Genomic DNA, 25,795 nt, shown 5'->3' with positions numbered 1-25,795 from the left:
ATCCTCACTTCTTCAGATGTCCGGAAAAGCTCCAAAGGAATCCAGGAAGCCCTCTCTTCTTCTTCTACTACCATCAAACACAAATGCAGAGGCAGAAACCGCTGCTTATGCTTGTTTAACACTTTCGACTTCAGCATAAACAACACCACAAAGCACACAATAACATGAGGAATAACTTATAAACATGTTTGGACCATACATGTCCGTGTGTGTGTGTGTAGTTTATCAGTAATTCAAAGGTAATTTGCTGTCCTGGTGGCAAACTTCTCTGATTCTGATATACAGGAAACAAACAGACAAGTTGGGTGAATTGGGTTTATCTAAATTGTTGCATTTACTAAAGAGATCTGCATCCAAATACTGCATGACTCATCTGTACTGTGCATGCGTGTGTGTACGTGTGTGTTTGACCTCTATCTTGACTCTGCAGCACATGGTGTTGATGTGACATTAATGACTGTAACAGCAGTTTAATGACGCCAAGGAAATGCAAAAAAAAAAGAAAGAAACAACTCCTTCCCTTGTTTCTCATTGCTCGGAGCCACCATCCCTCCCGGTTCGGGTCTCTGGGTGGTTCCCTATATACAGACCCCGTCCGGTCCGCCTGCTGTCAGCTGTGCGTAACGGCCCCTCTGTGGTTCAGAACGCGGAGAGCTCAGGACGTGACGATGCCTCAGCGCATGCAGTTGTTGGCTTCTTATCTTATTTTACAGCGGATCCAGGCGGAAACGCAACCCGAGCTCCAGGAAACATCACAAACCAACAAGCCGCTGATGGAAACTCAGAACTTTACGCACGGTCAAGTTTCCGGTAACGAGACGCTTATTCAGCCGTCGCAGGACTCCGGAGGGAGCTCGGGGATCGCGGTACCCATCTTCATGTTCGCCGGCGGAGCCATCGGGAATCTAATCGCCATTGTGGTTCTTTCGGTGTCCAGGCAGGGGCGGAAGACGTCGGCGTTCTACACGCTGCTGTGCGGCCTGGCGGTCACGGACCTGCTGGGCACCTGCCTGGCGAGTCCGCTCACCATCGCCAACTACCTGGACCTGCACGTCCTCACCGACCATCACCTGTGCGAGTTCTTATCCTTCGTGCTGCTGTTTTTCGGCGTCACCGGGCTGAGCATCATCTGCGCCATGGCGGCTGAGCGCTACCTGGCCATCTGCTGCCCCTACACCTACCAGCGGTGGGGAGTGGACCGGCGCTTCGCCCAGAAGCTCCTGCTCTTTATCTGCATCAGTCACATCCTCTTCTGCTGCCTGCCGATGATGGGCATGGCGCGGACCGAGTTGCAGCCGTCCCGCACATGGTGCTTCATCGACTGGAGGACGCAGGCGCATCCGGCCGCCGTCTACTCCATCATGTACGGAGCCGTCAGCATGCTGCTCATCCTGGGCACCATCGTGCTGAACCTGGCGGTGTGCGGCGCGTTGATCCTGATGCGCCAGAGGACCGTGCAGCATCCCGTCACCAGGGCGAGCGTCCGGGACCGCTGGAGGGAGCTGTCCTCCGCCGCAGAGACCCAGATGATCACGGTGCTGATGATGACCTCGGTGGCGGTTCTGGCCTGTTCGGCTCCGTTAGTGGTGAGTATCGAGCCTGAATCAGGTTCTAAAGGGTTCTACCGGACTGGAAAAACTCTAAAAGCTTTTGCATATACTATCAAAACTATTTTATTCAACAATTTCTGCGGAAATATTGTGTTCATGTTTACCATACAGTATCTCATTTATTATTTTAACATTGATTTTATTTTGTATTATTTAAATGATTGTTTTTAATTATATAATTTTCTTGCTTAGTATCCAAAATGTACGCTTTATTACAGACATTGTATGAATTTTATTGAATATTTAAAGTAGTATGTTTGCATTTCATGGATAGTTTACATTTAAATCTAAATATCTGGTTTGATTTTGGTGACAGGAAACATAAGGAAGAATTAGAATTTTTTTTTACCACTGAATGAACGTGTTTTGAACTCTTATTTCCATTGTGGAGACTCATTTGTGGCTTATTTTTCTTTTTAAGGTGCGTTTGTTAGCCAACCACGTCATGCAGGAAATCGACTACAAAGCTGATCTGACAGCGATCCGGATTGCCTCAGTGAACCCCATCCTGGACCCCTGGATCTACATCCTGCTGAGGAGGTCTCTGTTCCGCCGGCTACTCAGTTACTCCAAACGACTGGGAAGCAGCAGCAGGAACTCTCCTCCCACGCCACAAAGGCATCTGCTTTACCTTGAAATCAGGAGGGACAGCCACGTGTTCGGGCAGCTGCTGTGCAACGCCAACATCATCACTCAGCTGCCCGCCACCGCCAAATTCACTCCCCGCGACACAGACACAGAGAGCCTCCAGCACACTGTACACACTGCAGACTGACAGAGGTCCATGTTTGCTTCTCCTTCTTCATGCTGAGTCAGGATCAGAGACTCTGAAAGGTGCTAATGACTCCAGAGGGCCCAGAACTTGACAGGGGCCCTCTGCAGATCCAGGATTATTTACAAGTGTATATCAATCAAGTGACACAATCATCCACCTCAGCTTCCACTTCCACCACAGGACCGGACCCCTAAACGTGTACGAGCTCATGAGCAGGACCCTAAAGAGATTCTTAGTTCAATCACTGTTTCTACAGGCTGAGTCCGATCCCACCGCCCCCCCTTTCCTAATCTGTCCTTGAGAAACTTTCTATTTATTTTTGTGTTTGGAAGACTGTCACATCTGTTTGGATTAAAGAGACTTGTTTGTACTAAAAGGCCCTGTGTCTTTAGCCTCTGTATTATTTATTGCTTGTCATTTTGGATGTTATTGCGTTTTATCTGGTCTCCCACGACGACCTCAGACCTTATTTTGTCAGGATGCCAGTTTGCCTGATTCTTGAGTGATTGACTACAAGGGTCAGGTTGTTGAATGACAAAGCCGGTGTGGATTCTGCAGTGCAAGGAAGCTTTCACACAGCACACACACACACACACACACACACACACACACACACTTCATAATAAGAATGACCTACATACCAACCTCATTTTTTTTCCATCAAGAGATTCAGGACAGTTGTCATTTTGCTTCTTGGCCCTTTAGGGGGAAGCACAGAGGGGATTAACACAACAAACTGTTACACACACACCATACACCCGACCAGGCGTGGGGAGAGCAAGGAGAGCAGGTGGTGCTCCAGAGACGTGTGGTTCAGAAACACACACACACCGATGCTGCCACCTACCACCTCATGCCGACAGGCCACACAGGAAACGTCTCTGTGGAGCCAAACTGAAACACGTTAGGATCAGGAACACGAGCACTTAAATCAGGTTTGTTTCTAGTCCTTTAGTTGCTAAATAACAATTTATTCTCCTCCGATTTGTCGCATCACACTTACTCTGCATGAAGACAAAAGCAGCTGGACATCTTCAGTGATCCACAATGCATTTATTCTTTCCCTACATTCAAAAATAGCATTTACTAAACAGAAAGCAGACAGGACCGTGCATGGCTGCACCGCTGTACAACATCTTTGTACCTTGACACCATAAATAAAAATCTATAAACACAGTTAGGTAAAAATTCTGTCTCCAGATCCTTGGAACACACAAAAAAGTGGAATTTGTACAAGTTTTACAAAGTGACCTCCCGCTTCTCCAGTTATCAACATTTACATCCCAGTTTAAAAGCTTTACAGCAGAAGGGCCCACGCTCCAAGTCACTCTCACACACACACACACACACACACACACACACACACACACACACACACACACACACACACACACACACACACACACACACACACACACACACACACACACACACACACACACACACACACACACACACACACGATGAATCTTAACCTTATAACCGCTGAAGTTTGGATTCTAACAAACCGGGTGAAAACATCACTCTCAGTTTAACGTTAACGACATTTAAGGGCCCTAATCAATTTGCCGCAGGAGAATTTGTTCTTCAAAACAAAAGTCCCACCACACGAGCATGATGACGACAAAGTATGCTGACATCTAAGTCAACATAACATCCAGCACAGACTCTCCTAGTTTATCTATAGGACAAAGATGGAAGCAACATGAGAAAAAGTGAAATTTAATGAAAAAAAAACAGAAAACCAGCAAAAATACAAATAAAAAACAGTAGATCTAAATCTTGGCTACAGTTGGCGGCGAGCTGCTTGAACGTGTTGTAGGAGAAGAATCCCAAAACAATTCAAAGCACAGATTTTTGTGAGGTGTGGACACGAGGGAGGAGATGGAGGACGTTTGGTTTAATACTGACGTCCGACTGCTGCGTGTGTGTGTGTGAACGCATGAGGCCAGATAGAAGCTGCAGGTTCAGTAACACAACGGGATTCCTTATTGCACAAAAAGGTGTTCGATCGAGATTGCTATAGGTACTGAAGTTACTCTGTGCTAAGAGTAAAACAAAACTTCATTTCTATTTACAAAAACAAGGATTGAAGCAGCTTGAATAGTTTTGACAATCAGCATCTTACAGGGGGAGAGAAGACGCTCAAGGTCACCCCCTGCTGGATGAAACCAAGAAGACAGCAACGCTCTTAGTGTGGCGTTTCAGCTGGACCGCCGAGCTGCAGCTGAAGCAGCGGCTCAACACACACGGAAGCTGAAGGAAAGTAACACAAATGTAACCAACAATCATCTGAGTTTAACGCAAATCAGACTTTGGTGACCGTTTGTTGGTATTTATCGGGGGTTTAAACTTGACGATGCTGATCAGTGTGCATCTTAAAGTTGCATTATTACTACTAATTCAATAACGATCAGCGCAGGAAACGGCCTGGTCATCAACACCAGACTGACGAGACTGACCTTAAACGCATCGTTTTCCTGTTTACGTTGGCGACGGGCTCATTAAATCTCCTGCTGATGTGCCAATTACTTTTTAATGACGCTGCAATTTGCTTAAGAGGCAGAATTTAAAGATTTGCAGCCAAACCTTCCACAGAATCCTCCAGGAGGCGAAGGAAACCGCTGAACACTCAATGTCTTTATAGTAAGGGTTGGGAATATGGTATTGTCGGACCAGAGAGAAAGCGAGGGAGTGAGAGCAAGACAGAGAGAGAGAGAGACAGAGAGAGAGAGAGAGAGAGAGAAATCAGAGAGGGGCGCAGCTAAACCGTCAACTCAGCTGGTTAAAGAATGAAGGCCGCAGGTTTCTTTCGCCCGATCCAACATCCGAGATCTCGTCACACACGTGGAGAAAAACAAACTGGCCTGAAACAGAAACACGTCAAATGAAAACATGAAGGCGTCCCGCTCGGCTCCGCGAGTCGACTCACAGCGCCGCGCGGCTGACAAAACAAAAACTGGCCGGCCGTTTCCAGACACGGAGGAGACGGCGAGTCCCACCTGCCCTAACGTCCGGGAACAGCTGCACGCTTCTTTTTTCTTCTTCTTCCTCTCTGGAACCATCTGGCGCAGTCACTGTGTATGTAATAAATACGTGATATGCAGTTGAAGCCGTCGTGTGGCCACGGCTGAAGGATGAGGAGGGGGGAGGGGCATGGGAGAGGTCAAAACACCGACTGGACGACGACCGGCTCATCTCAGCCACACTTCACGGAACAAAACAGCACTTGCCTTCGGCCTTCTCTGTGCTGGGAGGCTTCACACACTGGGGGGCTTCGGCTACATGCACACTTAATGTCCGCCGCCACGGCTCCGCCCGCGCCTCCTCTAAACCACGTACTGGTGGTTGCTGCTGTAGTTTGTCGTGTAGGCTTGCCGGCTGTACTGGAAGTGGTCGGTCAGCACGTTGTTCCTGCTGTGCTGCTGGGCGTCGGGGGTGTGGGGGAAAGGCACTGATCCGTTGGCCTGGATCCTTTCCAGCCCCGGGTTGTCGAAGTCCTTCAGGTCCTGCTTGGCGCTGGGCAGCAGCAGCTTCTTCTCCTTGTTGGTGTCGTACTTGGCCTGTGGGCGGAAGAGAAGGGAGAGCAGATGTTTAAACGCCGGGGGGAAAAGTTGGATTTGAGCAAATCTTTGGCCCCCAGGTGATTCCATTATTATCATTCAGACAAACTCACACCTGATTGGACACATATTTGTATTTAACCAGGTAAGAATAAGATCATGCTATACTGACAGGGGCTAAAGGTTAAACTTCCTCCCTCATTTGTGTTCTCTAACATCCAGCGGTCGGAGCGGCTCACCTTGTTGTAGAGGAAAACGCCGACGATGGCCGTCATCATGCCCATGACGTTGGTGAGCGTGACCGGGTTGCGCAGCATCATCAGAGAGATGCTGATGACCATGATCCTCTTGGTGGCGTTGGCCACGGCGTAGCTCAGCGGGCTGACGATGTTGAGCACGCTAAAGGCAATGACGTTCTGGGCGAAGTTGCAGAAGCCGCTGATGAGCAACAGGACGATGGTCCGGGTGGAGCCCGTCACGTCAGACTGGAAGAACAGCAGGGAGGCGAGGGGTTAAAGAGTATGAGGAGACAAACGCTGCAACACTACGGCCGCACAGTGAGCTCAGTACGAGACGGCTCCGTCCGCACGACTTCACAAACATTCAGGCTCTGTTGGAGTCGTCTTGTTACTCACTATGTTTCCGTCCACGAGGAACACAGAGAGGTCCACCAGGATCCAGGTGGGCAGCATGAAGATCACAGCGTTGAAGCCCAGGATGTTGAGCAGCCTCAGGTGATGGATCCGAGTGTCCCGTAAAACCTTTAGACCAGGCAGGACGAGTGAAAATGAGACACGTACAAGTTTGGCTGTCAGTCAATTGAACGGTTGACTGAACAAACAAAACCTGAATTGCCGGCGGCATTCTGCAACACATCCGAGTCTGTGTGTGTGTGTGTGTGTGTGTGTGTGTGTGTGTGTGTGTTCACCTTTTTAGAGAAGATGTTCTGCAGGGAGAAGCAGAGCGTGGCGGCCAGAGCGCTCACCAGGCCCAACACGTCAAAGGACAATTCGGTTACGGTGGCCAGCAGAACTCCGCCAATGATGGGGATGAGCGAGACGTACACCTGCGAGGAAGAGGAGGACACATAACAGTTCGGTTTAGGTACTTGCCATCTTATAGGTGCAACATTGAAGGAAACCACTAGAACTCCCCTCTATCGCTTGACAGTGTGGTTCTCAATCTGTAGTTTGAAATAGACGTCACTGCTGTTCTATCACTTAAGAGCTGCTCATCAATAGTAATCAATGCGCGTTATTCTCACGTCAGGATTCATTAAGTGGGAGCGGATGTTGGATAAAGACTCCAAACAGCCGCTCTGTCATAACAACATGACTCAACGTGGCCTTGCTGTGCTTTTTAAACTCCATCCCTGGTCTTGCTGGTTAATGATTAAACACGGAGCAGGATGCAAAATGAGGAAACAGGAAGCCCCAGGGATCCGCTCTTTCCGAAATGGGCCGGTTGAAAAGTTCACAGACCGTCCAGTCTGCTCACCGGCTGATCCCTTCAACACCAAAAACTCTGACTGGTGCCGTTTTGTTATCCTGAGTGCGTCATTATGAGAGAATCCTGTTCCAACACAGCCCTAGATTTCTGCCCCAGTTCCCTGTCCAGACTCATTTCAAGGCTCGCCACGTCATTAACGCCCACGCTCTCTGTTGACGGAGCCGAGTGCAGACTGTAAGGTAAACATGCCGAGCTCCTGTCAGACCCAGAGGCCTTGTTCAAGTTGGGCCGGCGTCCGACTGTTAAAGTATCAGCGGAGGAAAATGATTCTGAAGTACAACGTCAACAAAAGGTGACGTGTTAACGGTTCTGTTTCCTAAACCTGATCTAAGTCAAATACGGCAAGTGTGTGTACCGATGCTGGTCCACTAAACAAGTTGAAGTTGAGATGTGTTTACGGAGGTTTTATGGTCTTCAAATAAATCATTCTGAAGCACTAGATCTCTGTCAATTGTAATCCCTAATGTTATGAAGAACATAAAGCATTCAGAGTGAGATCTGCATCACTCAGCCAGTGAGGCCTTGACAGTTGTAGTTTGTATCCGGCAGACACATGCAGTATTACATAACAGCCTGTGTGTCCTCCAAAAGTGTTCAGGCAGACACACAGCTCAGGTTTCCTCTCCCTCTCGTATAACATCACGATAGAAGTCAGAATCTACTTCCTGGTGTGTGAATGTTCCGGACGGCAGTTCCAGAAACGTACACGCTAGCCACAACAGAAACCGCCAGATTTCACAATCCCACTTAACACTGTGCCTGATGCAAAAACCGTGGCATAAAACGAACACAAAGCCCTATTAACAGGTAACTTATTAACAGTAAGGAGGACATTTAGCGGTAGATGGAAATCAAATCTGGTTTCTTCCACTGGCCTCCAGCGGAATGTGATCGAGTCAGGACACAAAGCCTCTGTACATGACCGTAACAGGAGATTGAGTCCAGGTAAAGGCTGTGCCACATCACCACCAAGACGCCTCAAACTCTCCCCAACCTGTTTGTCGTGTTGCGTCTACTCACCTTTGTTGGTTGCTTCTCCTTCATGATAATTCTTGATAAAAGCACAACCCATATTGGCATAGTAGCTTTCACTGTAAAAACAACAAATACAAGAGACAAAAGACAAAGACTGAAACGTCTCAGATCCACATACCACACACACTTTTATTGACAAATAGGACAAGTTAAGCTGGTTTCCTTTCACTTGCTCCATTTAAGGTTATGAGCCTTTGTCTGTCATAAGGAAACGCATGTGATTCATTAAACTTGTAACAATCTGTACTTGCAAAACAAAATCTACAAATTAAAAAACTTCGGAGCTTCAAAATTCTAAGATTCCACTGACGTCACACCTGACGTTTAACTAACTTTCATGCAGTTATAGAATCATGCAACTATGCAGTTATAGATGTGGACACCTGGCTGCTCTTATGTGTGACAATTAGTTGATATTCGATCGATTGAGCAACGAATTGAGTGCACTTAATTGCGTTACATTAAATAAATAAATTAGTGCAATTGCTTAGTTTTCCTTTGCAGTAAATACTACATTTAGACAAGCATAAACAAATACTTATACAACTTAATACAAAAAGTAAAGGCAACATTAAAACCGTTATATCAACTACACAAGTGTACAAATCTCTAGATATCATGAATATAGACACGAAGACGTAATAATTAATGTAATTCTTTACAAAAAGATTGAAAGTGGAACCTCGCCGGCTGCAGTCCGGGTTCACAGACGGACCCTCCCCCCTACCGTGCAGGAGCTAATTAGTTAGCTAGCTGCTTAGCTAACGTAGCTAGTTAATTGTGTTTGGGGCTAATTCGAGTCTTAGGTTTGAACACTGTCACATGAAAGCCGCCATGGGCTCGACATACATTCCTTTAAATTAGCTCTACCGTGGTACACGCGCCAACGCCGGTGTGGGCCATTTTTGTCCACCCGTTAGCCGACAGAGCTAATATCAGCTGACGGCACAGACACATCATCAAGTTCCGGTAGTTTACGTAGTTAACATAGTTTAGGGTGGCCTCGCGCATTCATCCACATCAACAAACCCACTTTTCCTTACCTGTGTGTGCGTATGATACGGGTACTTTCCATATGCTGAAGTGGGCCGACACAGACGCAAAGTATTTCCCGAATGCTAAAGGGAGGATGTACCACCGGTAGTACATGCTCGGCAGTTCTGTTTTGGGGACTCCCCATGCCCGCAACAACGGCGGCAGGAACACGACGATGGAGAATATGTGGAAGAGAGACACGGTGACCGGGTACGGGAATCCATTCAGGATGATTTTGTTGACCACGTTGCCCCCGGAGCTGACCGTGTACCAGCACACGCACAGGGAAACTATTCGGAGCCCTTCCCTGACCGGGGCCCGCTCCACCGCAGCCATCTTCCAGCGCGGAGTGACGAGTCACCGGCAGAGGCAGAGCAGTATGGGGTGAGACGGATGACGGCGGCAGCTTCCTCAGCGGTTGCTGTCAAGGTCCCGACAGTGACTCTTACAACTTCCGGGTGACCTTCAAAACAAGCCGTCGTGTAATGATTCCGAAAAATTGGAAACAATCTATTTAAATTGGTAATCTCCTGTTTTCTAAGTCATTCAGCTGTTAATGTTAACTTTTCTAAAGACCCTTAAAAGTACAAATCAGAAAGTTTCCCTTTCCTCACTTGATCTGGTGAGGGTACATTAAAGCCCCATGTTGTCCAAGTCGACCCGCTAAAATCAGCAACATAACAAACTCAAATACTAATATTTAATTACATTACTTTTTTCTTAGTATAACCAAACTACCAACAATGGCAAAGCGTAGCGTCCTTGCTTGGATTTTATTTTGAAGGTTCAACAAACCACACCCGGACACGGTCCAACTTCATGCTGACGCGGCTGAGAATGAGACGATGGTTTAAAGTGGTCCTAGATTTACATTCATGAGATAATGAATGTATTTGTAAGCATTTTTCCAGTCAAAACCTAATTTAAGCCCTCACTTATTACACTCTGAGTACTTTCAGGTCAATGTACTGCTGCTCGGTCGTCTTGGTAGAGATTGTGCCATTCTTTGTTTATATTCTTTGTTTTAACCCTGAAAGTTTCTACATATTTACAAATACATCCATTACATGACATTACGATCATTTGGCAGACGCTTTTATCCAAAGCGATTTACATTAATTCCACCCTTCGCAGAGGGGGGAGCAATTGAGGTGCCTTGCTCAGGGGCACCTCGGCAGGGGCTCGATCCGGCAATCCTCCGGTTCCCAAGCGGAAGCTCTCCCGCTGAGCCACTGCCTCCCTACTCATATCCACTGAGTTTCCATAATAGCTGCATTCACAGATCCTGTATGAATTTCTGTGATTTGGGAATTACACAGTTAAAGAGGCCAATGCATGAACTTAGGGAAATAAAGAGGCAAATACACCTTAAATTTTGCCATTTTTATTAACCCTTAAGTCCAGTTACAGGACTTAGTAGCTAACATGTCCTGCTCTGCATCCAAGCAAATGCAAAAGGCTAATGACTGTATATTCACCACGGCCCTTTAGGGAAAACACAGGTTTCCATAAGGCAAACAATATGTAAAAGAACAGCATCAAGGTACAATTTCCAGCATGTCAATTTATTTTCCTTTACAGTACAAAGATGCAAGAAGTAGCAAGAGACGCTCGGCTATTTCAATGCAGATTTCACAACCTAAATACATAGTACAAGTCAAATGCAAGTATAAAATAAAATCAAGTTCACATTATCAAAAGTTTGAGCTTCCCTACGTAAGGCAGGCTGGTGTGTCCAGAGGGGGAAGTTTGGAATGTCACTGCTATATCAGCAATCTAAATCTGAATAAATTGCAGCTTTCAGAAAGATAACAAAACAGAAACGATTGTGTAGTCCAAGCAACAATTCATGTTTCAGGGCAGAAAAATACAAGCCTGCTTCTTTCTGTAACCTTAAACTGCTAAATCACATTATTCATCAGCAAACAAAATGTTACAAAACCCTTCTCAACATACATATGGCTTACATGTAACATACCATGCTGCGTTACAGTAAAACCACAATGCTATACATCTGATTATACTTCAGATAAAAGTCACTTTGTGGGCAGTAGTGCAAATTGACGACAGCAGTTTTGAATGCTGAATAACAAATGAATGTTTTGACCCACAGAGAGTCGGCAGCGAGGACAGAAGCAGCTCAAGTTTAGCTGTCAAAGCTGAAACCCTCAGGTGCAACATGCAGGACTGAAGCTCTGCATTTGCTCATTTTGTTACTCAGGATGAGGAAAAGACCTCGTTGCTTCATGTTTTTGTTGGATCATGTTGTGGTTTGGTGGCTCTTGCTGGATTCACATGTTGACAGAAAAGCAGTCTGAAGCCACAGTTGGCAGATGACAGTAGAACCCCAACCGTCATGGTAAAGCAGAAGGATGATGATTTTTCTACAAAATCATACCTGTGGTTATTTGAAAACGGATACATGGAACTTAAATATATTTTTGAGGACTGTAAACACAGCAAGAATTTTTAATCATACCAACAAAAACATTTAAATATCTCTTTTTTACAATTTTTAATATCAGGGGCCTGAATTGTATTTACAACAATAACATATAAATAACCAAGGACTTTCAATTTATATATCAACTTTTGGGTTTGGATAAATCTACCACCAACATGTGAATCCAGCATTTCTCCACTCTCATCGATTTGATCGTTAACACAATCCAAAGCATTAAATTAAAAACTAGGCCTACAATGTGCTACATGGTGCGAACAAACGCTGAAAATTCATCAGTCATTCGCCACATGCTTACTGATAAACTAGGGAACAATAAGATGGAAGATGTACGCGTGCAATTTTTCGTGATCGCCTCCTGTACGTCCCTGCTAGTCTCACCTCAGTCCAGACAGACGTACGGCAGAATGTGCAACCTGCTCTCGTCTCCGCGTGGGTCTAAGGAGATGCACTCTGACCACTTAAACCAACTGCCCAAGTTGTCAAAGCAACCATTAACACTGGGCCAGTGCTGCGTGTGTAATCGGTCGACGTCCCCTTTGTTGACCTCTCTGCTTATGCCCGGTAGATCTGTGGCTGGCAGATCTGGTCTCAACATGTGCACTTTCTTGGATTCGCTTCTCGGCTGTTCTTCAGTGATGGCGATGGGCGCAGCGGATGCATCAGTGGCCGATAACGTGAGCATGCTCCTTTGCTGGCTGAGATACGACTGAACGATTTCGCTCCTCGACAGCTCCTTCCAGTCCGTCTGCTGGAAGGGAGAGGGACCAACCTGCTGATTCTTCTGCAGCACTTCTGAGCACTGAGTGTTGTGTTGGGGGCTTGAGTTGTCCTCCTCCCCCTCCTTGTGGGCAGAGGGTTTGATCTGTCCCGTTACAGGGTCAAAGGTTAGCCTCCTGTCTTTTAACCTGACACACTTCGTGCCTTTCTTAGTCTGTCCTTTTACATTTACCACAGGGTTCTTCGACTTGTGTTGCAGCTTTTTCTTTCTCCCTCGGCAGCGAAAAGCATTGGCGTCCTCCGGACTGACATCATTGGGGGACTTGGAGAGCCGGCAATCTGCAGACAACGGGCCCTCTGTGTGCAAACCCTGAACGCAAACATTTAAAGACACAGGAGACGGCCCCGACCCAGAGCTTTCCACAGATGCCGGGCTCCCAGTGAGACCTGAAACGCTCTGTGCTCGTGGTGCAGCCTGCTTGACAACAGCTTCCTGTTTTGAAGCACGAGGGCTGCGGGAGGAGCACTGGGGGCTTTTGGCTTGCTGCAGCCCTCCAGAGGCAGCCTGCTCCAGTCTGGCTTGCTGCTGCAGGACTGAGGTTTTGAGTAAAAGAGAGGTGCTAGGAGGTTTACTGTAGCCGGGGGAACTTGAGGGATGAGGTTTCACAGCATTGACAGGGATTTTACTGAGCCTGTCATTGTCCAGAAGCTCTGAAATCTCCTTCTCTAAAGGCTGGTGTGCATGACCTTCTGGATCGAGTCCATTGGTTGGTAGCTGTTTGGAATTGTGTGTTTTGTCATTGGGGGTAAGTTTGGATACCTTTGTCGGTAAGAGCTGCCCGTCCATCGGGCCCCCCTTACGTTTCCTATTGCTGGACTTCTCCACCATGGGGGAGAAGCAGTTGTTGAAGTCATTTCTGTTCTTCAGTTCGAGAGCCGTTTGACGGGATCGCGTGGCTCCACCTTTTGCGGGGATGTGGGGTTGAAGGCCGCCGTTGGAAGACCACGATGTGCCGCTGTGACCCTTGGATAACACCTCGCTCTTTCTCGGCTCAATCAACTTCTGCCAGTTCCGCAGGAGATTCTTAGCCCTCTTGGCAAGGTCCTTATTCTTCGTCTGCTTCCGGACATCATTGATGTGTTTTCCAAGACGGGTTTCCTTTAAAGAAATAAGGGGTTTATTCACAGTGCCTCCTTAAATAATATTATATATATATTATAATAATCACACAAATCTTAACGTACCTCCAGTGCCTCTTTGGTGATGGGATATTTCTCCAAATAAGACACCACCTCCATTACGACCACCATATTGCATACCTGCTGAAGAGACACATTTAAGCATTAAAGTCATGACATTACATCTCCTCAGTGTTTGTGTCAAGATGTAATGAGTGATACAGGACATGTATGAGGCGTCATGGTCATTACTGTGGAAGCCAATATAAGATCATGATTCAGCCTGATCCCGAGGATATGACATCTACACGGCAGCTTGAGAGAAGATCAGGGGGCAGCTTATGTTGTCATTCCCACTGCTTCATCACAGAACCATTATGTCATATCAGCAACGCCCATGACGCAATCTCCCATACGATGTATTTTACAGGATCTTAGAGAAGAACTTTCACGTGTGCGACAGTATAAGTGTATATGTATGCAAGACGCCACCCGAAGAACAGAACTATCCAGAGGAAGAGCGAGGGATTAGGTCTACTCTTCAATCCATGATGGAGCAACCAAAGGACTTCTACAGAGAGCTCAAAATTAACTTAAAATCATGGATTAAATATGCATGAATTTGGCCTGAATGTGAAGGACTCTGGAAAAGAGTGAGCCGATAGAGAAGGGAAGTCTGATGAAGGTAAGCAGAGAGAGATCAGATGTGCACACAGGTGTGCAACCATGGCGACTACTCTGACGTATAAGGAAGAAGAGGAAGCTGAACTGTGTGCTGCCTCAGTGAATCTGCAGTGCTGAGGTATGACCAAATGTGCATCAAACCCCTTAAACCCCACAAACAAAGGCTTGGTGGTTGCTAATGTGGACAGTTGAAGTATAGGGAACAATTCTACTTGTATAGCCGTAACTACAGGGGTTGGAGTTACTGCTGACTGTGCAGAAATGCATGGTTAGACCTATTACTAATAATTTGGTAGGAACGAACATTACAGGGTTTCATGTTTCAAACCTCTGGCAGAAGCTATGATGTGGCTGGTGTAACAGATTTATAACAACGCATCCCCCAGCTTCTCTAACAGATGAAGATCAAGTTGGTAAGGAATAGGGCCCAAAATTACAAAAGTGAACACGTTGAAGCTTCTCAGTCATTTAACCTCTGTGGAGTCGTAGTTGTTGGTACTCCTGAGAAGTAATACTCAGGGTCATTGATACTCCTGCTAAGTTCTCCTGGTTGTGATGATGGTCGTTACGGTGGCTCGGTGTGGCTGATGAGTCGTTGGAGTTTCTCTTTCTGCTGAAACAATGTCAGAGGCTGGACGATTGTTTAGTCTCCTAGAGCGGGATGAAAGAGCGGCACTGTACGGGGGTTGGGGTCGTAGACCTCCTCCTCTGTTCAGAGATGGGCCTTGTATCTTTATGCAGATGACCTCATTGACTCGTCTTTCAACACAGCCGTCTTCCCTGTCCAGTCTTTGTTTGGTGGCTGGTTGATTGGTTTCCCTAATCAGGAGTATCAATGACCCTAACTATGACCCCACAGAGGTCAAATCCTGAGTATCCACACCAGTCAGAAGTGAAAAAGCCTTTAAGTTGAGAGGAAAATTGTCTCTAGGCCTCCACTATCACACCCCTAACCCTAAATTTCACTTTCCTTTGATAAAGACAATTTCATTTTAAGTCAAACCCTCACTGAGATACGGAACATGATTTACAAAAATGTAGTAAAACTAAGAGCAGGAAGCTGAAGAGCTTGAAACATGGCTGTTAGATCAGACAATGTATTTAAATAAATCTATTGTTCTCTTGTTATCTATTGGATTGACTGGATGTATGTGCAGTGTGTGAGAGTGTGTCATGTGTGGAGCCCAGGCGATGGCACCGGCTAATGGAAACACACCAATGAACTCCCAGCACTGAGGCTTCATGTGAAACTGAGACTACATGCAAATGTGACATGATTGAAAGTGACATGGGGGAAAGTTCTGTCCATCAGCCTGTCTGAGCCTTGTGATCAGCTCAGGTTTCAGACTTTCACTTTGCCTGCCTACAAGCCAGCTCACCACTCAGTCAACTTACAGACTGAAAGTTTGGGCACAGCGTTGCAGCTACTTTACGAGTTTAAACGGATATAACATGTTAATAAAGCGGCTCAAATGGAGCTTCATTCAGCAAGTCCGACACCTTTAACTAACTACTACCAAGACAAAGTTTTGGTTTTTAACAACAGGCCACAAATCTCAGCTTTTGAACCCTTCACTTGTCGCTCCCTTACAACCTCAGTTCCGACTCGGTGTGTATGTGAGCTAATGTAGCTTCTTAATCACGAGCAGTCTGCATCACCTTTGCTAAGCGTTCAGGTTAGCGAGCTAATTAGCAGCAGGTCATGTTTACACACCGTCACACTTAGCCGTCTGAGGCGAGCCCAGGCCGGCTTGCTATGGCTTTAGAGAGAGAGAGAGAGCGGATACTTACATTGCCCTGGCCGTCTATGGCCTGCAGCAGCCGGTCTCTCATCACTAACGGAGTCGCTGTGGCCGCTGTCATCGCCCGTAGTGTGTCAGACGGAGTCAGACAGCAGAATCCCCCGAGGAGGCGGCGGCGGCACTGGGTGACCGGCCGGCGCTCACAGTCCTGTCCGGAGTTCTCCTGTTCCAGTCGGCATCAAGTCTTCTCATGCCTCGGTTTCCTACACAGCCGTCGCGTATTTGGCTATTCAGATGACGCAAACACGGAGTTGTCCTCGGGGTTCGGCTCCCCCCGTCGGTCTGCAGCCTCCTCCTCTCCGGCCTGCTCATCGAGCTTTTTGTTCGCCGTGTGCGAAATGCATGATGGGAGAGTGTTACGTAACATCGCTTCCTCCTCCGTGTTATGTTCAAAGACCTCAGTGGGAAAATTCTTTACATTGTAATGTGATGAACTTTGCTTTTATTCTATATAGTGTTGCAAAAACAGATTTTTCTCAAAATATGATATTTTTATTTTTCTCTTAATATCAATATTTTTCTTTTAATGTTTTGTTGCACCAAACACCAAAGCAATTTCCTTGTAAGTGAAAACCTACTTGGCCATAAAAAACGATTCTGATTCACACATTTGGCTTTCAAACTGTGCAAACTAAACTGCTAAATAAAAATTTGAATTTTTTCATTAGTTTGAATGAAGCAGCGATCCACTGAATGGTTTAACCTCTGACTGGTTGAGTGAGCTTAAACTTCCTGTGTGTCCACTGGGGAGCACAGCTGGCTCTTCCGCTATACAGTGCAACTTTATTCCCATAAACGCTGCTCATCACTCATTTTACTTTGAAAACCTTTCTACAACACGCTGCACACACAACACATATTGTGGCATTCTGAAGTAATTAAGGATGAAACAAAAGCAAGACTAATGTCAAACTGGCACTTTGCTGAACATGATACACAAAGTCAAAGTTCCAAACAGTGCACACTAACCAACTGCACAAAAGGTTGTGTATCATTTATGACTTATGGATTCGTTAGAATGTATCATGCCAATTTTAATGCATTTTATAATTTTGCTTCTCTTTATAATACAAACTATTCAAAATTCTCCGTACTGAACAGAATCAGGGGTACATAACTGCATAATGATGTAACATTTAAGAGTAATAAACAACATATAAGTCTATGGAGCCCAGTTCATTCCTAATGTCTGCATTTCTCAGCTACTCTAGTGGACGAACGCCCTTCAAATGGCAAAATACTCATTTGTGCACTTTGATCAGCAGTAAAAAAAACTCATTATGGTGATGTGAAGTTATTGACTTATAAACACATTCATGCCTGATTGACTCTGCTGCACTTTATCTTGATGGCTGTCAGTGAAACCTCATATTAATTTCCACATCTTGTACAAAGAACCACAAACTCCAGTGAAGTCATGGACGATGCTATTTACAGGTTAAAGAAAATGTAATAAACTTTGCGAGACAAAATAAATATAGTAATTTCAAAGAGACGTTTCTGAGGTGGGGAGTCATGAAAATACAACAGGATTTCAGATGAAGGGACCCAAAGAACAGTCGAGGGCTAGAAGAACGAGAAGGTTATGGCATCCATCTTGAGTTGGCTCTGTTCTGATGGGTCCAGTCTTGGCCAATGTTGCTCACGAACCAAATAATCTGCGAGGATGGAAGACATTCAGACAGTTAGACAAATGCCAAGTCAGCTGAGACGATGTAGGGAATTGAAGGGTGTTCAAACATAAAATAGATCCATATGTACATCTAATCACAAACTAACTACTTCAACTTCTTCACCAACACAGTTAAATTCACACCATGCTGACCGTTTGTGTCCATCTTAGTAAGCCACACAGATCTTTCTGTCCCTCCGTTACCAAGTTATAATCACTTTAAATTAATTTAGATAATGTCACACATCTCACATCTCAATGGATATCAACATTCATTTAGACAGAATAACTGCGAACATATGTGTGTGTCTTTGTGCAGATTGTTACTTACACAATCATGCAGAACATAATGAAGATGTTCCACAGTGCGATGAAGATCCGGAAGTACCGCAGGCTGAGCAGGAACTCTCTGATGTTGTCACCTAAAACACACGTGCATTATTATTTTCCCTGGTGATACACTGACAACATCCATCAATCTTTCTTATTATTACAGCACATCTCTCATTGTTACACACACATACACACACCTGTTGTTGGTGACCTGGACTCATCTCCAAATCCTTGTGACTCCTTCCTTTTCCTGCAAGACATTAAACACGACATTAAACCACACACACTGCAGTACACACACACTTTTTAATCACCGTGACTCTTGTACTCACAGTTTGAAATTCAGCACCGCCCCTGCATTGACCAGCAACGTCCTGGAGAACAAACAAACAGACAGAATAGCTGATGACGGCGTTTGTTGACATGTTTGCCTGCTAAGCTAACGTTAGCTGCTGAGCTGGCATTAGCACACAGACTGTCATTTAAGAATGGCGGTGTCAAACAAACAGTACGGTGCGCAATCATACAAAATAGCGAGCAGCACGCACCCTTATTACAATAAAATGTGTCACAATATGTAACATATCGATGAAGTTACCCGAATATCAACAGATGTGCGATCATCCTGTCCGCATCCTATTAGGTCGCTTCACTTCCGTATCCGCATACGTCGACTGGAAATGTGACCAATCAGGACTCACGGTTCAGGAGCGTCAGTGCCAGTCTGCGCCTTTGGTGAATTTATCTCTTTAATACATTAGAGGGCGCCAGTGAGCTCAGTCCAGCCTCATGGAATCCCGTTTGAACACCTGCTTAAACATGTTTTCTGTCCCTCTGCCACAGCAAACACTTATAATCAAATAATCACGAATAGTTATCTTATAATATGACTTAACAGCTGCTTTTGATAGATCATAATTCATCAGACAACGGGGAACTATCTAATCATTACGATATGAATTACTAACGATTGCGTTGACTCATTTTGCACAGTAGATCTAAGCACTTACTGTCATTAGCTTACAATGTTTTTGCTTTTACAGTTTTTAGTTTTTACTGTAAAAAACACTTAATTTTACTTTCAATGAATAAACGTCACATAATCTAATTTAATTTCCGTAAAAGTGGAATTCTACAGTCTCTCACAGGGGATGCTTGCAGTGCACAATGCCAAGTACTTATTGAAAGTTTGTTGTGCAGTCGAAACAATCAAGTTTAAAAAAAATACAATAAAAATAAATACTGAAAATAATAAAAAAACAATGTTAGTTGTGATTCATTCAAGAATCAAAAGTCATTGTCAAGACTGAAACGCCAAGAAGAGAGAAGAATAAAGTCTGTGTTTCTCTTTAGGTTCAGTATTACTGCGCCTTTAATTCTCTCTCATCATGTGGAAGAATGAGCAGCAGTGTTTCGTGCCTAATGGCCAGCCTTTCAACATAATTGGGACTAGAGGTTTGTTTTGTTGTGACGGAGCCTCGGTTTAGGGTCGAACCGGGGGGGAGGGTGAATGGAAGATCGTATCGGAGCTTTTTTAGCCTTTACGTTTCCGGCCAACAAACGACCTTCCTATCAGACGTAGTATTGTTGTATGAAGACGAGGATCACAAGACGATCGACGCTCCTTTTGTCCCTCGTGTGTATTGTGACCCAGCAGCAGCAGACGCGCACGCATTGAGCCGAGCAGCTGGCGGTAGTGGTGATGAAGATGAGGAGGAGGATGTGGAGGCTGTGGAGATGAGTGTTATTAATAGGAGCGCGTCGGTGTCTCAGCTTTTCACTGTCCAGACCGGGGGGCTTGGTGGCGAGTCGGCGGACCAGGAGGGGGGATCTTCCGATTTTCACTGCGCAGTTTGGGACTAAGAAGGACAAAACCAGACAGAGACACTGAGAACACACAGCCAACATGGAAGTGCTGTCAGCTCTGAATTTGGGCGATTATGCCCAGGCGTTCTCTAAAATGGGAATGTTTCCGGTGTTTGATCTCGCTTATTACATCGTATCGATCCTCTACCTCAAGTATGAGCCAGGTGAGTGTGTTCGGGACACGGGGACACACATTTCTCTGTTTTCAAAATAGATATTAGCCTGTATAGTGTTGGTTTGTGTCAAAGGTAAACAGTATACATGCGTGCTGTGTGTGTGTGGTAGATTGTTATGTTTAACCTGCGGACCTGCGTGAAAACCACATACATAAACTAGACAACTACATGTAATAAAATGTGAAATTCGGTGACTAATTTCGAATAATTATAATTTCCAGAGCTAACCTGCGTGTCTAATCTTAATGGACTTTGTAATAAGTCTTATTTGCATCACATGTATGACTCTAAAAGCTGCTGCTGAGACCAGTCAGGCTCAGTCCAGCTGCAGTAAACTGACCGGGTCCACACTGAGGGAGATCACTGGCTCAGATTAACACTCAGCTTTGGATGATACCTGACATTTTCCAAGATTTTCCTCCTTTGAGCAGCAGAGCTTGAGGATAATGAAACCCGACGACAGAAGGCCTGTGCATACCAATGATTGCGGCAATAAATAGAAGGTCCTGAAATAGACCCCTGAGGCCCCTCTGCTTTACACTTGTAGACTTCATTTAGTCGGAGGAACTGCATGTTACTTACATTGATTTGAACATGTAATACGCCTGTGAACAAGCAGCCCATCATGACCTTGTCTTCCAGAGACTGTGCCCCTTTAAAGAGCTGTACTCTCCACAACTTCAGTTACTCAATCTTCAAGGTATAATGAAAATTCAGTGAGGATCTCTTCCATCTGATCTGAAGCTCCATTGATGCTTAGAGGAGCACCTACAGGCTCCATTGGCTTCATAACAAACTATAAAAGTCAATACACGTCGCTTACCGCTTTAAAATTAAGATCACGCAACCAAATCTTTAATATTTGCCTTCATCATCATCATCATTCAAATGTTCTCTACGCCTGTGACGGTCAAATCATGTGCAGTGAGGGAAGCACAGGTGGGACATCAGACATTGACCTGTCACATGTTTAGATCTTTAGATTTAAACTGAATTTGTGGCTGCATGAGTTTATCAGAGGGATGAGTCGAACCTCTGAAGCCACACACACACACACACACACACACACACACACACACACACACATGTTTGCACTAACCACATGACTGTAGTGTCTTTGTTCACACACCATGGTGGAAGAGCACATGAATGAACTTAGGGACCCACATGGGCTTTGGGCAAGTGTGGAGGTCAAAGTTTAAGACCGGACCAACAGTTGCAAGGCAGGAGAAGCGATGGAGCAGGTTGTATTTATAGGGCGGCATTTCTTGGGCTCGGATTGCTTACAAACTGTGCGCCAAATCCACTGCAACACTGTTAGACACCTGTTGCTGCAGATTCTCGCAGAGCCGACACAGAATGTTGTACTGAAATCTACACAAAAGACACAACAGAACAAGTGCTCAGCCTTTGGGTCCATGTGGGGAAATGTCCCTTTATAAACCAGTGAGGAAGTCTTGAGTCAATATTAAGTTATGACAGAAAGGCCATTGGGGTGTGTATGTGTTCAAATGGCTTACTGGGCGTGGACACAGATAACACACACACACACACACACACACAGGAGGTGTCACTGATATAGGCCTTGAATGCCACTGCTGATATTTCTACTCCAAGGCAATTAACAAAATGTTTCCTAGATTAACGTTTATGCCAGTGAGCCGATACCTTACTAACATATAAAGTATGAATCCATAAATACATTTGTATCCCATGTCATGATATTTGCTCCTCTGGTTGCTCTGTGTGCTCGGGCCCCTCTGACAGCTCTTCCTCTGTCTTTCAGGCTCTGTGGAGGTTTCTCGCAGGAGTCCTGTGGCCTCCTGGCTCTGTGCCATGCTCTACTGTTTCGGTAGTTACATCCTGGCAGACATCATGCTTGGAAGCAGCCCCCTCGACTATTTCCAACACAACAGCCACATCCTCCTGGCCTCAGCTGTCTGGTGAGAAAAGCCCCCCTAAATGGTTTTAACACTGGCAGAGATTCAGCTTCAAGGTTACATTAAAGCTGTTGGAGGTTTTGTTTGGGAGAGGGTGTTCAGATCCAGACTGTGTATGTTGGGGATGATGGTCAACTGTCTTTTGACTATAGCAGTGACTTTGCTTTCCCCTAGTTCAAGCATGTGGAGCCAAACTAGCGCCCCCATGAGGATGAAACACTGAAGATAAACTCAAATGTCCAGATTCTTATGTTTGAAACGCATGAAAACTGTTTTTACTTTTACTTTCAGTCAGAACTTATCACAAAACCATCCACTAATTCCCCCTCACTCACTTATTTGCTCTTTCTTTGTCTCTTGCCTGAAGTGTTAGTGACTTTGATGGTGATATTTGACTGTAAGGGAGTCTGAGTGTCACTGAGCTCCCCACAGTGTTTGCATGGCGTCGGTGTATTTGGCTGGTAAATGAGCTGACGTGACGTTTCGCCTTCAGCCGACTTTGTTTTCTGCTTTGTCAGTGGCAAAAAGACGAAGTCACACAGCTTGCACTTGTTAATGGGATGTGAACATGTTAGATACAAAAGTCATCAATCAAAGCCCTTGTAAGAGTTTCACCCTCCTCCTCCTCCTCTTCTTCCTCCTCCTTCACTCACAGGTACCTCATCTTTTACTGCCCCCTCAACCTCTTCTACAAATGCGTGTCCTTCCTGCCCGTCAAGCTGGTGTTTGTCGGCCTGAAGGAAGTCGTCCGCTGCCGCAAGATTGCCGCCGGTGTTCACCACGCCCACCACGCCTACCACCACGGCTTCTTCATCATGGTGCTGGTTGGCTACGTCAAAGGTGAGTGTGTGGCGATTGGGCAGGTTCACGGCGGCGAGGCAACTTCAAACTATAGGCCCAAATAACATCGGAGCCGTGACTTTCTTTGTCCTCATTTCCCTGCTGTCTATTTTTATCTTGCCAGGATCTGGGGTGGCTCTGATTTCCAATTTTGAGCAGCTGCTGCGTGGTGTGTGGAGGCCTGAGACCAATGAGCTCCTCAACATGTCATTGTAAGTGTGTGTGTGTGTGTGTTTCCTACAGAAGAAGAGAGGGGACAGTCTGTGTTCATTAGATAGCAAGTGGCCATGACCAATAACAAGATCTTCAGAACGTCACAGAACTCAATGGATGAATCTAATTTGATGTCTTTCCATTTCAATTTCCGTAATCTTTGCAGCCCAACCAAAGCCAGTCTGTACGGAGCCATTCTCTTCACCCTGCAGGAGTCTCACATCCTGCCAGTGTCTAAAAGCACCCTCATCCTGGTCTTCACCCTGTTCATGATCACGTGCAAGGTGAGTAAACATTTGTAAAAAAAGGGATAGACTGAAACAAGTGAGTGCTGAGTAAGCAAACATGCAGTGTCTGCAAACATTCATTGTCTTGCCTTGTTTTGACAGGCAGGTTGTTGTTGCAGTAAGGAACAACATGCTTTAAGTTGCAGTTCATGTAATGGCCACTGGAGTCCATAGCAAGAAACACTAAACTCACCCAATGTCCTGTTTGCCCTCCAGGTCTGGATGACTGCCCGCCACTCTCACGGCTCCCCCTTCGCCCTCATCGAGTCCTGGGTCTGCCATGTGCTGTTTGGCTCCGCTCTGGGCGGTGGTGAGGATGACCACCACCACACTGCGCCCGCCGCCGCTGCCCCATCCTCACCACCCAAAACTAAGGAGGAGCTGAGCGAGGGTGTTCGCAAGAGAAAGGCCAAGAAAGCAGAGTAGGACGTCAGTTATACTGCAGCTGAGTCGCCCTCATGGCTTCCACATGATGGGAGTTCTCATTCCCTTCTAAGGAAAGGGGCAGTTTGATGTTTTACCAAATGAGACCCTTTCTGTTAGAGCAACATGGTGCTTTCTGCATTTTACACAGCACAAGGACTCTGTAAATATCAGGGCAAATATCTCACACCTCAACCCAGCCTGGACAGTCTGACCTATTTATTTACGTGTTTTGTCAATACCTGCATATCTGTATTCAGCAGTATGCAGTGATCCATGTTGTAGGAGACGCACGGTTGCGTTGGACTGTCTTTCCTCGCCACAGCAGCGTCATCCGTCTGTTTGAGTCCATCCAGCCGTATTTCACTACAGAGGGAAATGCAAACACAATTTGACTTAATCGGAAATTCAAAATGTGAATAAAGCAAATCATGTGAAAGAACATTACTGCTTTTTATGAAACGGAGGAAACTTCATGTATTTTAATAAATTAATAAAGTCATAAGAAATGCTTTGTCTTTGCCTGTTTGACTTTCAATGAACTTACTGATTCACCATGCAGCAGAACTCAAACCATTATTATTATTTGGATTACTTTTTATGGGTTTTGTTAAGAAGAAAGAGCAGTTAAAATTTTTTCAGTTCTTGGAAACGCACCAAGAATGAAATCCGCTCATCAGGAATATTACAAAGAAATTGCAGAATTACTATTAGATAACAGGATAAAATGCAGCCTACAATGTTTTCACTCAGTTATGTAGATCAAGAAACCTTCCCAAATAAATTTAGCAGAGTATCTATAAATTTGTATTGAAGTAAAGGTGCTTACCCTCCTCTGTCAGCAGGGTCCAGTGTTTCAGCTCTGTGTGTCCTTCAGCCCTCACGAGGTTCCTCCTCCTCCATGTAGAGCCAAACAGTAAATAGATGTTATAACCTGTCACATTTTGACATCACACTGAAATGAGAGTTCCCTACTGCGGTGTAAAACCTTTTATACTTTACAGAACATGCTGCTGTATCACATCTTTACTATCAACCTTCCTGTTACGTAATGCAGAGGCTGTCAGGTCAACCCCGGGTCACGTCCTGAGAAACCTGGAAGCCCCCTGTCGTGTGGACAAACTTTTGTTGAACAGGCAATAAACCATCGCTGATGAGCTTTGCAGGAGGTCGTAACACTCGACCTATGACCTTACATTCCGCACAGCAGTAGAAATGATCATGGACTTAAAACAAGCGCTCCCAGTATGCGCTCAATAACTCAACTCTCCTCTGAAGCTTCAGGATGCAGGAGACTGAAGCATCTGAAGGCTGACAAATGGCAGATCAGATGAAACTCACTGTATCAGAGTTTGACATATTAATATCTATCAATAGTCAACAAGCTTCATGTCAAAAATATAGAGAAATAATAGCTCATAAGATAATAAATCAAATAAGTAGGAATACAACTAAACCATAAAAACAATACAGTAAAAAAAATAATATATTTCAAAAAGCAACATTCTAATCAACATTTACATTTTGATGCAGTTTGAATCTTTCCTATAAGAAATATTTGTGAAAAAGTGACATTGCAAGATTTCTAACACACATTTACAGCACAGTGACATATGAGGAGGCTTCCCCTTGTCCCTTTGGGCAAGGCAGCAAGCAGTAAGATAGCACAGGG

At 45.3% G+C, this 25,795-nt stretch overlaps 5 protein-coding genes across 6 annotated transcripts; 2 read left to right on the top strand and 3 right to left on the bottom strand.

Moving 5' to 3' along the window:
- Positions 1-298: 298 nt before the first annotated feature.
- Positions 299-2,971, top strand: LOC143002810 (prostaglandin E2 receptor EP4 subtype-like). The gene is made up of 2 exons (XM_076153165.1): positions 299-1,586; positions 2,032-2,971. Exons 1-2 carry the CDS (start codon positions 474-476, stop codon positions 2,383-2,385), a joined length of 1,467 nt encoding a protein of 488 aa, XP_076009280.1. The 5' UTR covers positions 299-473; the 3' UTR covers positions 2,386-2,971.
- Positions 2,972-3,418: 447 nt separating this feature from the next.
- Positions 3,419-9,920, bottom strand: slc35e1 (solute carrier family 35 member E1). The gene is made up of 6 exons (XM_076153166.1): positions 9,536-9,920; positions 8,478-8,548; positions 6,877-7,014; positions 6,584-6,709; positions 6,188-6,433; positions 3,419-5,948 (listed from the first exon to the last, which is right to left on the bottom strand). The coding sequence occupies exons 1-6, from the start codon at positions 9,861-9,863 to the stop codon at positions 5,715-5,717; spliced, it is 1,143 nt and encodes a 380-aa protein (XP_076009281.1). The 5' UTR covers positions 9,864-9,920; the 3' UTR covers positions 3,419-5,714.
- Positions 9,921-10,915: 995 nt separating this feature from the next.
- Positions 10,916-16,690, bottom strand: LOC143003062 (mediator of RNA polymerase II transcription subunit 26-like). Of its 2 annotated transcripts, none has more exons than XM_076153538.1 (3): positions 16,363-16,690; positions 13,954-14,031; positions 10,916-13,867 (listed from the first exon to the last, which is right to left on the bottom strand). In XM_076153538.1, the coding sequence occupies exons 1-3, from the start codon at positions 16,432-16,434 to the stop codon at positions 12,371-12,373; spliced, it is 1,647 nt and encodes a 548-aa protein (XP_076009653.1). In that variant the 5' UTR covers positions 16,435-16,690; the 3' UTR covers positions 10,916-12,370. The 2 variants fall into 2 exon arrangements, with proteins under 2 accessions (XP_076009653.1, XP_076009654.1); XM_076153539.1 differs by having other exon boundaries at positions 13,954-14,028.
- A 696-nt stretch (positions 16,691-17,386) lies between these two features.
- smim7 (small integral membrane protein 7) lies at positions 17,387-19,056 on the bottom strand. Its single transcript, XM_076153643.1, has 5 exons — positions 18,977-19,056; positions 18,711-18,752; positions 18,576-18,628; positions 18,377-18,467; positions 17,387-18,031 (listed from the first exon to the last, which is right to left on the bottom strand). The coding sequence occupies exons 1-5, from the start codon at positions 19,000-19,002 to the stop codon at positions 18,016-18,018; spliced, it is 228 nt and encodes a 75-aa protein (XP_076009758.1). The 5' UTR covers positions 19,003-19,056; the 3' UTR covers positions 17,387-18,015.
- A 741-nt stretch (positions 19,057-19,797) lies between these two features.
- On the top strand, positions 19,798-24,620 carry tmem38a (transmembrane protein 38A). Its single transcript, XM_076152840.1, has 6 exons — positions 19,798-20,408; positions 22,207-22,363; positions 23,016-23,200; positions 23,325-23,412; positions 23,580-23,697; positions 23,917-24,620. The coding sequence occupies exons 1-6, from the start codon at positions 20,285-20,287 to the stop codon at positions 24,124-24,126; spliced, it is 882 nt and encodes a 293-aa protein (XP_076008955.1). The 5' UTR covers positions 19,798-20,284; the 3' UTR covers positions 24,127-24,620.
- The last annotated feature ends 1,175 nt before the right edge of the window (positions 24,621-25,795 follow it).

The sequence above is a fragment of the Genypterus blacodes genome, unplaced genomic scaffold (assembly GCF_046128005.1).
Source record: "Genypterus blacodes isolate CSIRO-AG114 ecotype Tasmania unplaced genomic scaffold, CSIRO-AGI_Gbla_v1 ptg000058l_1, whole genome shotgun sequence".
Taxonomy (NCBI): Eukaryota; Metazoa; Chordata; class Actinopteri; order Ophidiiformes; family Ophidiidae; genus Genypterus; species Genypterus blacodes.
Note: the sequence above shows the minus strand (reverse complement) of the source record. Positions and strands in the feature narration are given on the sequence as shown.

Coding starts and splice junctions, on each gene's coding strand:
- LOC143003062 (XM_076153538.1), bottom strand. CDS start 16,434: ATGACAGCGGCCACAGCGACTCCGTTAGTGATGAGAGACCGGCTGCTG. Junction 14,032..16,362: donor CCATAGACGGCCAGGGCAAT/GTAAGTATCCGC, acceptor GTGTCTCTTCAG/CAGGTATGCAATATGGTGGT. Junction 13,868..13,953: donor TCACCAAAGAGGCACTGGAG/GTACGTTAAGAT, acceptor ATTTCTTTAAAG/GAAACCCGTCTTGGAAAACA.
- tmem38a (XM_076152840.1), top strand. CDS start 20,285: ATGGAAGTGCTGTCAGCTCTGAATTTGGGCGATTATGCCCAGGCGTTC. Junction 22,364..23,015: donor CTCCTGGCCTCAGCTGTCTG/GTGAGAAAAGCC, acceptor CTTCACTCACAG/GTACCTCATCTTTTACTGCC. Junction 23,413..23,579: donor GAGCTCCTCAACATGTCATT/GTAAGTGTGTGT, acceptor TAATCTTTGCAG/CCCAACCAAAGCCAGTCTGT.
- slc35e1 (XM_076153166.1), bottom strand. CDS start 9,863: ATGGCTGCGGTGGAGCGGGCCCCGGTCAGGGAAGGGCTCCGAATAGTT. Junction 8,549..9,535: donor CGTATCATACGCACACACAG/GTAAGGAAAAGT, acceptor TTGTTTTTACAG/TGAAAGCTACTATGCCAATA. Junction 7,015..8,477: donor AGGAGAAGCAACCAACAAAG/GTGAGTAGACGC, acceptor TCTTCCTCGCAG/GTGTACGTCTCGCTCATCCC.
- smim7 (XM_076153643.1), bottom strand. CDS start 19,002: ATGATCGCACATCTGTTGATATTCGG. Junction 18,629..18,710: donor GCGGTGCTGAATTTCAAACT/GTGAGTACAAGA, acceptor AATGTCTTGCAG/GAAAAGGAAGGAGTCACAAG. Junction 18,468..18,575: donor GTCCAGGTCACCAACAACAG/GTGTGTGTATGT, acceptor CGTGTGTTTTAG/GTGACAACATCAGAGAGTTC.
- LOC143002810 (XM_076153165.1), top strand. CDS start 474: ATGACGCCAAGGAAATGCAAAAAAAAAAGAAAGAAACAACTCCTTCCC. Junction 1,587..2,031: donor CCTGTTCGGCTCCGTTAGTG/GTGAGTATCGAG, acceptor TTTCTTTTTAAG/GTGCGTTTGTTAGCCAACCA.